The sequence below is a fragment of the Podarcis cretensis genome (genome assembly GCF_951804945.1).
Source record: "Podarcis cretensis genome assembly, chromosome: 4".
NCBI classification, from domain to species: domain Eukaryota; kingdom Metazoa; phylum Chordata; class Lepidosauria; order Squamata; family Lacertidae; genus Podarcis; species Podarcis cretensis.
The window spans coordinates 7,939,961-7,952,772 of NC_137173.1; the positions used below are offsets into that span (position 1 = coordinate 7,939,961).

At 44.2% G+C, this 12,812-nt stretch overlaps 1 protein-coding gene across 6 annotated transcripts in view; it reads left to right on the plus strand.

Moving 5' to 3' along the window:
• Positions 1–12,812, plus strand: part of FCHSD2 (FCH and double SH3 domains 2) — a 163,586-nt gene that overhangs the window by 79,099 nt on the left and 71,675 nt on the right. For all 6 annotated transcript variants that reach the window (XM_079973645.1, XM_079973643.1, XM_079973644.1 and 3 more), the window contains exons 5-8: positions 1,989–2,133; positions 7,416–7,549; positions 7,840–7,894; positions 8,933–9,061. In XM_079973645.1, the coding sequence (XP_079829771.1) occupies positions 1,989–2,133; positions 7,416–7,549; positions 7,840–7,894; positions 8,933–9,061 (463 nt within the window). The remainder of the gene's footprint in view (positions 1–1,988; positions 2,134–7,415; positions 7,550–7,839; positions 7,895–8,932; positions 9,062–12,812) is intronic.

Below are 12,812 nucleotides of genomic sequence, written 5' to 3' on the forward strand. Positions count from 1 at the left end.
TGGAAAATACGAATTTAGCATAACAACTTGCATAAATAATACAGAATAACACTACTACATCACCAACCAATCAAGAACCACTAAATCTCTCTATAATGGCCCAGTCTTTCCACATAGACAGCAAAAATTTAGCCACTATTAAAGTAATTTGATCATTCCTGTCCGAGAGCAGGTCCCGAACTGTTGGCGGCATACAGCCGAGCCTGTTAAGTTGTAAGGCCTCTAACAATTGTCTTCTGGCATAAATGCCAAAATCACAAGAAAAGAAAATATGCTCCAAGGTATCAGGTTCCTGCCTACCACATTTGCAGAGATGCTCTGCTTCTGGGAGAGCTAAATATCTTCCTCTTACTATCATCGAGGGAAACATATTAAATCTGGCTAACATAAACAGCCTGCACAGTTCATGATTCTTCAGATTTGTCATGTAACAGAGGACAGGATCACACTTCAAAACGACCTTGACAGATTAGAGAACTGGGCCAAAACAAACAAGATGAATTTTAACAGGGAGAAATGTAAAGTATTGCACTTGGGCAAAAAAAAATGAGAGGCACAAATACAAGATGGGTGACACCTGGCTTGAGAGCAGTACATGTGAAAAGGATCTAGGAGTCTTGGTTGACCACAAACTTGACATGAGCCAACAGTGTGACGCGGCAGCTAAAAAAGCCAATGCAATTCTGGGCTGCATCAATAGGAGTATTGCATCTAGTTCAAGGGAAGTAATAGTGCCACTGTATTCTGCTCTGGTCACCCCTCACCTGGAGTACTGTGTCCAGTTCTGGGCACCACAGTTCAAGAAGGACACTGACAAACTGGAACGTGTCCAGAGGAGGGCAACCAAAATGGTCAAAGGCCTGGAAACGATGCTTTATGAAGAACGGCTAAGGGAGCTGGGCATGTTTAGCCTGGAGAAGAGGAGGTTAAGGGGTGATATGATAGCCATGTTCAAATATATAAAACGATGTCACATAGAGGAGGGAGAAAGGTTGTTTTCTGCTGCTCCAGAGAAGCGGACACGGAGCAATGGTTCCAAACTACAAGAAAGAAGATTCGACCTAAACATTAGGAAGAACTTCCTGACAGTAAGAGCTGTTCGACAGTGGAATTTGCTGCCAAGGAGTGTGTGGAGTCTCCTTCTTTGGAGGTCTTTAAGCAGAAGCTTGACAACCATATGTCAGGAGTGCTCTGGTGGTGTTTCCTGCTTGGCAGGGGGTTGGACTCTATGGCCCTTGTGGTCTCTTTCAACTCTATGATTCTATGAACCCTTTTGAAAATCTCTACACAAAGGGAGATTTAAATAGAGAGGAGAGCGAGTGCTGTGCTTTGCAACCTCAAGAGTGGAGAGAACACTTTTCCCTGTAAAATATCAGAATTATCGTGGGGTTGAAACAACTTCCCTGTAAGGAAAGGTTGCAGCTTTTTAGTACAGGGGAAAAGGCAAATAAGATGTAGATACAGTAGAGGGCATGTAAAAATAGATATATTTGTCTCTCTCGTATTTGTCCAGGAAAAGGCACAGTTGATGCTGCAGCTGAAGCTGGTGATGGGCACTCTTTGAAGCTCCTGGATCTCATGGGCAGAGATGGTTCCAAGGGCACCAGTGTCTCCTTCAAAGTGCTGCACACCACACCCTCATGCAAGAATATGCCAACTACCCCCTGGATCCACCTGCTCATTCCTCCCCCACCCTTTCACGGATAAGCCAGGAAGGGCAAGGGGTCAAGAGGGCAAGCAGTGGGATGGACAGCCAGAGTCGCTTTATCCCAATTGTCAGGCCTCAATAACTGAAACTGATTTCACAGACTCGAGTAAGACACCTCACCAAAGACAGGATTTCGGCAGCATGAAGATGAGCGATTTGTCCTAAAACTGCCTAGCAAGCTTATCACAGCAGGTCTTTGATGGTTCCAACAGCCCATTAATTGGCGCAAGTGATACCAACCTTCTCTCTCTCTCTCTCCTTTTTTGTTTTTGTATTTTAGGAGCATGTATCCAGTGTGGAAATCGTTTCTTGAAGGCACAGTGCAAGTGGCTCAATCCAGACTCAATATCTGTGAAAATTACAAGAACCTAATTTCTGAACCTGCCAGGGCAGTCAAGTGTTTTAAAGAACAGCAGCTGAAGAAGGTATTTTCCTAACAGTTCGTCCGATGTTTCAAACGTTTGTGTTCCAGGGTGCAGATTTGAAGAGAGAGGAGTGAGGGGGAGATGTACCCCCCCCCACTAAGGTTATTTTGTTAAGTGTGTTTCATCTGAGGCAAAGGGGCTTAGCGATTGAGCCAGATGACCTTGAGGCTTGTCTCAACTCTACCGCTCTACCGCTCTTGAGATGATGTACACAGATGCTTTCTGTTGAAGTTAAAACTGAGTTTCTTTTTTCTGAAGCAACAAAGTACCATCATGTGCCTTGTACTTTAGCTGAAATAGCTGGGGGAGAACAGGCATCGCAGCTTGCTTTCTCAATGAAATCAAATACATCCCGTGCCGCTGCAAAAAACTCTATGAAAAATAAGCATCTTTGGAGGTAGCTTTGAACTTTTCCCAGTTAGTCTGGGGTAGGCTTTGAATTTAAGGTGTGGTACCTTTTTAAAATGTTTGAGGAATTATTGAAGGATCTAAGGGTGTAGCGGAAATCGAGATGATTCAGCCACATCCTGTAAAGGCATCCCAGGCAGCTGGCCAGAAAAATCAGTACAGAGGCAACCTTGTGCCTTAATACACAAAGGGGGCTATTCTGATTAAAGGAGGCAAATGTTACTTTTCCTTCCCCCCCCTTTCCTTTTCCTCTTTTTTTGAGAAATGATTCAGTAGCTGAAGGGTCAGTCTCCTAGCTTTGTAGCAATATATTTCATGTATGTGTACCTGAAACATGTCCAGTGTGTGAAAAGTACCAATTCATCAGTTTAGATGCTAATCTTCAGCTGGTTTTAATGTGACATCGTGGCAATTAATTTTGCATTGGGTAAATGGGTTGCAGGTCAGTGTTAGGATAGAACTTAATGTATTTTCTGGCATATAAGACTACTTTTTAACCCAGGAAAATCTTCTCAAAAGTCGGGGGTCGTCTTATACGCCGGCTACAGCAGCAACTCCCCACCAAAGGACAAAACGAGAGTAAATTAAATCAGAGGACACCAAGCTCTCTAGATGAAGCAGAAATACGCTTGAAAATTGGCCCCAGGTGCCTCCCCAATCACCAGCAACAGAATGACCCTAACTGCTCCCGGTAGTAGACAACGTGGTCCAAAATGGCAGCCTCGCGTTGCCCCAGCAGCTAGACACGTGGCCCAAGCAGCCCCCGAGTAAACGAAAAGGAAAGGCTCACAACAAAGGCAGGGAACCAACAACAGCATTAAGCGCACCCCCGGCCACTGGGAAGTGGAGTGGATTTCCGAGCCGGACTGGAGACTTTTTTAAAATATATATATATATATATATATTTGCTGTGTGTTGGAAGAGGGGTAGTCTTATACGACGAGTATATCCCAAACTCTATATTTTAACTGGAAAAGTTGGAGGTTGTCTTATACGCCCAGTCGTCTTATACGCCGGAAAATACGGTAGTTCAAAACCATGTGTCGCTAATTTAACTGCATCTCACAGGGTAAAACAGCTTTGGGGAAAGGGCAGTGGAGAGGGGACAGGAGAAGACTATTTAATTCTTCCTCCAATCCCTGCTTTTCTCCTTCAAATCACCCCTGAAGCTGCTTCTCGCCTCTGCTCGGTTGTAGATGCATGTGTGGAAGAATAATCATGTCCTGAACTTGTGCATGTGTGTGTAAATGCAGTTGAAAAGCAGCAACTGAGAGAAGCTTATCATCCCTCTTTGTTTCAGTTCAAGTCACATCCTCCCAAATAAGCAGCTTGCCTGGGTTTTGTTCAAAAGCATTTGTGTGTATTGTGTGTTTTAGTCCTATTTTTTTCTCTTTTTTTAGTTTTATTTATTTATTAACATTCTTATGTTACATCAGTAAACATTATCATATTACATTACAAGGCTTATTATAATATAATTTTCAGCATGTATACAAAGTTTATTTACAAAGTTTATATACCTAAAGAAAAAACACAAAGACAAAAAACTATTCCAAAAATCATATATGCACCAACACTTTGGACTTCCTGTCTATCCCGTTGTATATTCCTTTTTTACAAATGACTGTACTCTTATTATGGTACATTTCTTTACATTTTATCTAATACATTCCTTTATCAATATGTACCCTTGGTCTTATTTCTCAACTCAGTCTCTCTCCAACGTCAATTGAATGCTAGCATAGATAGTGAACCTTTACTGTATTTTTGAATGTATATCTTATATTTATCCCACTTTTCCATAAATTTTTGTTTTGAATTGCCTCTCAGGCTGTTTGTCAACTGCGCCATTTCAGCAAATTCTTGTAGCTTGTTATGCCAATCCGTTATTGTCGGGACTTTTTAGTCCTAAATCTTGGGTGTACTTGTGCAGCAGTGCAGCAGCTTCTTAAAGAATGCAGCACTTAATTTACATGTGTCCGTTTTAAGCCCTGTGTGCATCAGTATAGAAGTATGAGTTGCCTTAACCAAAGGTTTTTGTATCCCGACTCACCCTACCCACTCCTTTCTTTATGTTGGTTGGTTTAAAATATTTACATGCTGCCCTTAACTGTCAAATTCCAGGATGGTTTACAGAAGGTATTAAAATAGTGTATATTAAAACAACAACAAGGAACATCACAGTAGAGAAACGAGCGCAGTAGAGAAATCTAAAAACAGAAAGATAGGTCTGTGTCAGGGAACTGCCATCGGAGCCAGAGGCGGAGGAAAGGCTCCAGAGGGATGGCGGAGAGGGTCCCAGTAGGGAGAGAGGCAGCCCATCTGCTGGGGAAGGAAATCAGCGTAGCACCAGTGGAGGAGGGGGGCAGATGGGGGAATCGGAGAAAAGGCTCCAGGACTCCTCGCCGGAGACCAGTGGGGAGAGCACGGGTCCTCCGCTGCCCACACCCTCCCTGCGCAGAAGACTTCCGCGCAGGGAGAGTAGGAGGAGACTGGGCGTCAAAGAACTTCTTTGCTGGAAGAAGATCAAGAAACGCCCACTGACGGATGCTGCCAGCGATTGAGACAGAAGAAGAGTTTGGATTTGATATCCCGCTTTATCACTACCCGAAGGAGTCTCAAAGCGGCTAACATTCTCCTTTCCCTTCCTCCCCCACAACAAGCACTCTGTGAGGTGAGTGGGGCTGAGAGACTTCAGAGAAGTGTGACTGGCCCAAGGTCACCCAGCAGCTGCATGTGGAGGAGCGGAGACGCGAACCCGGTTCCCCAGATTACGAATCTACCGCTCTTAACCACTACACCACACTGGCTCTCAGCCACGAAGTGAAGGGCTGTCCAGACAGAAAGGGTTCAACCAGGCAACCCAGCCAGGTGTGGCGACAACTTACACACGAGCAACCCCCTAGAACCATTACAGTCTGTAACAGATGTCAGAACACAGTTAAGATGGGCGCTTGTCATGCTTCAGGGGGGAAGGAATGCCAAAGGCTGAGTGTCACAGCAAAGAGGCCACAGGATGTTCACATGCAGGTGCCAGAACAACCAGGACGGTTTGATGCGTAGATCTCAAGGGTACAGGACAAGGTGCTTCCTCAGATAAGTAGGCCTCTAGCAATTAGCACCTTGTGCTTCAACCTGGCCTGGTAATATTCTGGCAGCCAGTGTGGTTGTATGAGGACAAGCTTCTGGTAGGCTGCACCATGTAGTAACCTATCCGCTGAGTTCTGCATTCCCTGCAGTTTCTGGACTACCCTGAAGCAAAACTCCCCAGAGAACACATTGCAGTAGTCAATCTCAAGGCTAATATTGCCGTCCTTGTCCGGCAAAGACTGTAACTGGAACATCAGCCGAAGCTGGTAGACAGCTCTCCTAGGCCCTCCTCCTCTTCCGATTTATCAAAAGACATTCTCATATAAATAGCAGATCCGAAATTAATTATTGTGCTTGTTCCCTGTATCCGCAACGGTGAGGTCACAAGAAATGGCATCTATTCGTTGCTTCGCTTGCATTCTGCAAAATCGGTGTTGTAATTTTTCCAAGAAAGATCAATGAAAATTTGGAGACCATTGTCATAGATCTGGAGAGACTGCAAATGGTAGCTGAATGCCTCTCTTGGAGTTCCAAACGTGACTTAAGCGCACATTTATTTGTGTGTGTGTGTGTGTGTGTGTGTGTGTGTGTGTGTTATGCAGGGAGAGCTGCTGTCTATAACACACTCATTGCATGCTGTAATGGTTCTAGGGGTTGCTCCGTGTGTAAACCAGCACCACACCTGGCTGGGTTGCCTGAGTGAACCTTTTCCGTCCGGACAGCCACTCGCCCGTGGCTGTCTCAATCGCTGGCAGAATCCGTCAGTGGGCGTTTCTTGAACTTCTTCCAGCAAAGAAGCTCTTTGACGCTGAGTCTCCGCCTACTCTCCCTGCGCGGAAGCCTTCTGCGCAAGGAGGGTGTGGGCAGCGGAGGACCCGTGCTCTCCCCGCTGGTCCCTGGCGAGGAGTCATGGGACCGCCTCGCCAATTCCCCCATCTGCCCCCCCTTCTTCACTGGTGCTACGCTGATTTCCTTCCCCAGAAGATGGGCTGCTTCTCCCCATCCCGGGACGCTCTCCGGAATCCCTCTGGAGCCCTCTCTCTCCCTCTGGCTCCGACAGGAGTTCCCTGACACATGCCATGTAGCATCTGCAACACTCAAAAATCAGCACGTCACAAAAATAACTCTTATATGAGAATTTGCCTTGGGAAGATTTATGTTCTGGAGTAAGAGCCATTCTTTGAACTTACTGAGAGTCAAGGTAACCTAGTCACACATACACAGGAATCCAAGGTAAACCAATGGTCCATCTCCACAGATGGTGCCCTACCTGGTGCTCCAGGGATGATCTCAAATAATGTTTGATGGAGAAACTCATCCCCCCGTGTGTGGGGTCCCTGAAAATGGAGTTGTATTTCTGGCTATTATAGCTGGCGGTGATCAGTAGAACACCTTCTCTTCAGTGCTCTTTAAAAAACCATTTATCCCAGTGGCCATTACAGCATCCTATGGCCACGCTCCCATGGAGTAAGTGCAATTACTTGCTATGTTGGCAGTGCAATTACTTGCTATGTGCTGAGCATCTGTTAAACCTTTTTGCCTGCGTCATCTTCCCAAGTATAACAGTTTGCACTGGCTGTGGTTACAGTCTGCATTGTTCCCATAGTAGACAATGTCAGCTTGTAGCAGCATGTACAGAATACAAATACTCTGTGTCAATATGTTCAGAATGGAAGGTTTTGTTGTTGTTGTTTTGAATTAGGGATACAGTAGTAGCGACTGTTCTACTTTGATGATGATAGCAATAATAGTTTTTCCTCTTTTGTGTGTTCTTTTTTGTTCAGTGTGTGGACCAGCTGACCAGAATCCAGGCCGAATTGCAAGAGACGGTCAAAGATTTAGCTAAGGGCAAGAAGAAGTACTTCGAAACAGAGCAGATGGCTCATGCTGTCCGTGAAAAGGCCGATATTGAGGCCAAGTATGTAACGACGTGTCTACAGTTCCTGCCTCTAAATGTGTTTAAAATAGCTTTATGTAATGCATCCTGCTTGAATATTAGTGATGTAATTCAAGCCTGTAAACAGGCACTCTGCTGGTCACCTTTAGAATCGAATCCAGTCGCTAGGAAAGAGTTGTCTCCATTTTCTCCAGTGCTGTGTCTATGTTACATCCATATTGGGGAAGATAAGCATCTTCAAATGAGCTGCTTTCTAAATGTAATGCCTGTTCTAGACATCTGCTGATCGATTATCTTACTTTCGTTCACAGGTCTAAACTTAGTCTTTTTCAGTCAAGGATAAGCTTACAGAAAGCAAGTGTAAAGGTGAGTGTTGCACATTATAATTCTAGGGATATATTGGGTCTAGAGGGTGAGCTAGAAATATCCCTAAAGCAGAGCCTCATTAAACTGGCCAAACTGTGACCAGGGCAGGCTTGTTTTCTAGTTGCAGGTGTAACAGTACATTAGAATCCATTAAGAACAACCCAGGAATTTGAAGTTCTTAAGCATTTCTCATCAGCATCAAGATGTCTATAATCTGTGAGAACTTTTTCCATCTCTGCCACAAGTGCAACTCTGACCTCTTCCCAGAGGAGGAAATACTGCCCAGTGCCAAACCCGTCCCACCTGCTGGGTTTAACAAGCAGGGTTTTAGCAGAGCTCTTGGCTTTGGCCAGTTAGCCTGTTTACCTGATTATATTTAATATGGTCTTGTTTTGCTTACCTCATTGTGTACAGCAAAGTGTCTCCTGTAGCTACTTTGCCAGCCCAGTTAGCCTGCTTATGGCAGGACAATGTTTTTTTTTGCACTGAGAACATTCTGTAATACACAATTTGCAGAAGGCAAAAGGGCAAAGACTCAGATTCCATCTCAGATTATAGGAGTGGCAGGCAATTCTTCTTGTTGTTATGCAGTACTTAAGCAACCTTCATAAAATATATTATTTATGTTCCTTACTAGAGCCATTTAGGGGTAATGTGATGCATCGTTGTCCCCAAGTTAAAATCTCCACCGGTGACATTAAGTAACCCACTATGTCACAAGCTTAGCCTTTCGTTTATATTGTGGGGATAATGATCTGCTCTGTGGGGTTGTTAGTAAAAGAACATACACAAAGTGTTTCGAGCCCTCAATACGCATAAATGACAAGTATTATATATTTGTACCCTGCTTATTTTATTTCAAAATTGTGTATCTAATTAGATACCTATTCTAGTCCATAAAGAATTGCAGCAGGTATCATTGGAAAGATATACTGGGCTGTTAAACTTCATTCTCTTACTGCTTCACAATGTTAAACTTTCATGTATTAATCATTGCTCATCGTTTGTTTACCAACTAATTTTGTTTTATTGATATAGTTAAAAGCACGACGGTCTGAGTGTAATTCCAAAGCTACTCATGCGAGGAATGACTACCTTCTCACTTTAGCAGCCGCGAATGCACACCAAGATCGCTACTATCAGACAGACTTAGTAAATATTATGAAGGTAATGGCAGATAAAATTTAGTCAAATAATTTGTATTTCCCCCTCTGTGTTACAGATTCTGTTATATGATACAATGCTGGAATAATATAAGAGCGTTATTGCTTTGCACTTAAGTTCATGCTGTGTTTTAAGAGTTTGGAAGATTCAGAAATATTTCAATGCTTCCTTATTGTGTAATACCAGCCAAATAAAGCTGTAACTATGTTTAAACACTGTCAAGTTACAAACCCCCTAGATGATGAGTAGAGAAAATGGGTCAGTTCATATATCAGACCGTGCCTGTATGTGTTACTGAAGTCAGAGTATGATGTTTGACTTGATAGTTTGGTTTATGGTCATCCATAAACCAGCACTGGAAATCATAGTTGGATTTTACAGGCCATTGTTGGTGCTGAGAAGATCGTTGGTGAAAGCGGGTAAACCCCTCCAAGTCACTTTTGGATAGTGTGCATTTGAAAGCTCAGGCCATGATTTGGGTCCTAAACCTATGGTTAGTGCTTGGTGTTAATGTCTGAATTGAGCCAGTGTGGAACGTGATGCATCGCTTAATGTTGAATTGGTGCACATTGAGTATTCTGCAGCCTGGATCTAAAGAACTCGGGAATTAGTTCTGCTTGCTCAGAGAGCCTTTGGACTTGTGGTTACCCCTTTACCATGCTGAGTGGTGTCCCAAAGGCGCTGTGGTCTGAATGGCATGAATGCCCCACCAAGAGAGGGCACTCCACTGGGCATGCACAAACCTTTTGAGCACACACGAACAGCATTTTTCTAAATCTCAGTCTGGTTTTTAATGTGTGTCCGTAAAATGGTGTTAAATGACTGAGCTTTTTCTACCCTGTCCCCAGTCATCAGCTGTCCGGTGGTAGATTTGAATTGATCTTTTGTAAACAGTCTGGAGATTCTCCACAGTCTGCAGCATCTATTACCATCCCCACCCCTGGCCCCAAAAACCCCCTGTGCAGTAGTAATAGCAGGCTTTGAAGCAATGTATGGCTTATTAGAGGGACGTGGGTGGCTCTGTGGATTAAACCACAGAGCCTAGGACTTGCCGATCAGAAGGTAAGCGGTTTGAATCACCACAACAGGGTGAACTCCCGTTGCTCGGTCCCTGCTCCTGCCAACCTAGCAGTTCGAAAGCACGTCAAAGTGCAAGTAGATAAATAGGTACCACTCCAGTGGGAAGGTAAACAGTGTTTCTGTGCACTGCTCTGGTTTGCCAGAAGCAGCTTAGTCATGCTTGCCACATGACCCGGAAGCTGTACGCCGGCTCCCTCGGCCAGTAAAGCGAGATGAGCGCCGCAACCCCAGAGTCGGCCACGACTGGACCTAATGGTCAGGGGTCCCTTTACCTTTACTATGGCTTATTTATAGAACAATGATAGATCAGAATGAGAAAGGTTTTTGCAGGATCTTCATAATATATTTGGCTGGCAGGGGTTTAGTTTGGGGAACAAAGTTTGTCCCTGACCAGTCTGCTGTTAGCTAAATAGCAGTTCATCTAGCGATAAAGAAGCAACAACATTGCAAGAAAAATCCGCAGGGCCAAGGCGTGCAGGGCTAAATGAATGTATTCTGCTTTTGGTTTCTCTACCGCTAGTAGAGAATGATAGCCGCCTTTTGGAGCTGGAGGCTAGATGGATCATTGGACTGCAAAACCTGACACTGAAAAGATGCGATGAATAGCTGGACTTGGTCACTTAGGTCCAGACTGCATTTGAACGGAGCCAGGGAGGGGTCAATTTAAAGTGGCACAGGGCCTTCCCTGCATACACAATCCTTCTGTGTTTCTTTTATTGTTGTTAGCCGCTCTGAGCCCAGCTTTGGCTGGGGAGGGCGGGATATAAAGAAAATTTTATTATTTTTATTATTCCTATTATTCTGCAGTTTTTCCCCAGCAGCACATAAACTGGGATAGCACAGTTGGTAGAGCATGAGACTCTTAATCTCAAGGCCATGGGTTTGAGGCCCAGGTGGGGCAGAAAGCTTCCTGCATTGCCAGTGGGTGGTGGGTGCTGTCCTTTAAAGCCCTAAACGGCCTCGGCCCAGTATAACTGAAGGAGCATCTCTACCCCCATCGTTCTGCCCGGACACTGAGGTCCAGCACCGAGGGCCTTCTGGCGGTTCCCTTATTGCGAGAAGTGAGGTTACAGGGAACCAGGCAGATGGCCTTCTTTGGTGGTGGCACCCGCCCTGTGGAACGCCCTCCCACCAGATATCAAAGAGAAAAACAACTACAGTGCTACCTCGGGTTACATACACTTCAGGTTTCAGACTCCGCTAACCCAAAAATAGTGCTTCAGGTTAAGAACTTTGCTTCAGGATGAGAACAGAAATTGTGCTCCAGCGGCGCGGCGGCAGCAGGAGGCCCCATTAGCTAAAGTGGTGCTTCAGGTTAAGAACAGTTTCAGGTTAAGAACAGACCTCCAGAACGAATTAAATACTTACCCTGAGGTACCACTGTACCAGACTTTTAGAAGACATCTGAAGGCAGCCCTGTTTAGGGAAGCTTTTAATGTTTAATAGATTATTGTATTTTAATATTTTGTTGGAAGCTGCCCAGAGTGGCTGTGGAAACCCAGCCAGATGGGTGGGGTATATTATTATTATTATTATTATTATTATTATTATTATTATCTCTTCCAACTCTACAATTCTATGATTTTTACCAGCTGGGCCAGTACAGTCTTAGAAGATTTCGGAGACTTTTGCCCCCTCATCACTATTGAGCTTCTGCATTTGTGAACCAGGCGTTATACTGGGTTTAGGACAAAGCCTGCTGCCTGCCTTCCCCGCTGCCCCAGAAGCTCAAATCTCAGCGGCGTCACTAATGACTACCCTTCTGCGCACAGACCTTATTGTGAGCCCCTGTGTGCATTTTGGTGGTGCCTGTGCAGGAGCCGTTGCTTGGACTTTGTCTTGAGGGTGAAATATGAGAACTGAGATGGGCACTCTTAAATCCCCAGACAGACAACTGTGCAGTGTGCTTTTCAAAATGCCGTTTTAATTATTAATACAGTCTGGGAGGATGATCCAAAAATCAATTTAATGTCACTTTTCCTGGAGACCCTCCATGCCTCTTAATTTCTTAAATTATTTACGTTCTCCTTCTCTCTCTCTCTCTCTCTCTCTCTCTCTCTCTCACACACACACACACACACACACACACCACCTTGGCACAGCAGAGCATGATGTAATTTTAGTTCTGTCATACATATTTGGAATACAAATCTGCTGGACCAAAAAAGAAGAAAATCCAATGATCTGGTCGGATTAGTAATTTGAAGCCCAGGATGAGCTTTCAAGGCACTTTGATTTGCAATATCCTTAAATCATAGCTAAGCTGACGTGTTGTTGTTTTTATTCTAGCCTGTGCTTGTCTTCTTAAGTTTCATACAAATAATTTTATAACCTCAGCACCAAATACTTGAGCATATCTGATTTCCAATGAGCAATTTGTCTAGCATCATATGACCCGTGGCAATATTTGTATCTTCAGAGAATTTCTTTGGGAGTAGACATTTATTTATTTATTAAATTTCTATGCTACCTTTCCTTCAAGGATCACAGGGCAGTTTACAATATGAAAACACAAAAATACACAACAACAAACAAAAAAATAACCCTCCCACACACACTGTTTCAAAGGCTATAGATTGTTTAATTAGCCAAAGGCCTGAGGGAAGAGGAATGTTTTCATCTAGGTCAGCAACCTTTTTCAGCCCTGGGCCTCAGACCATATGGTGAGCCGGAC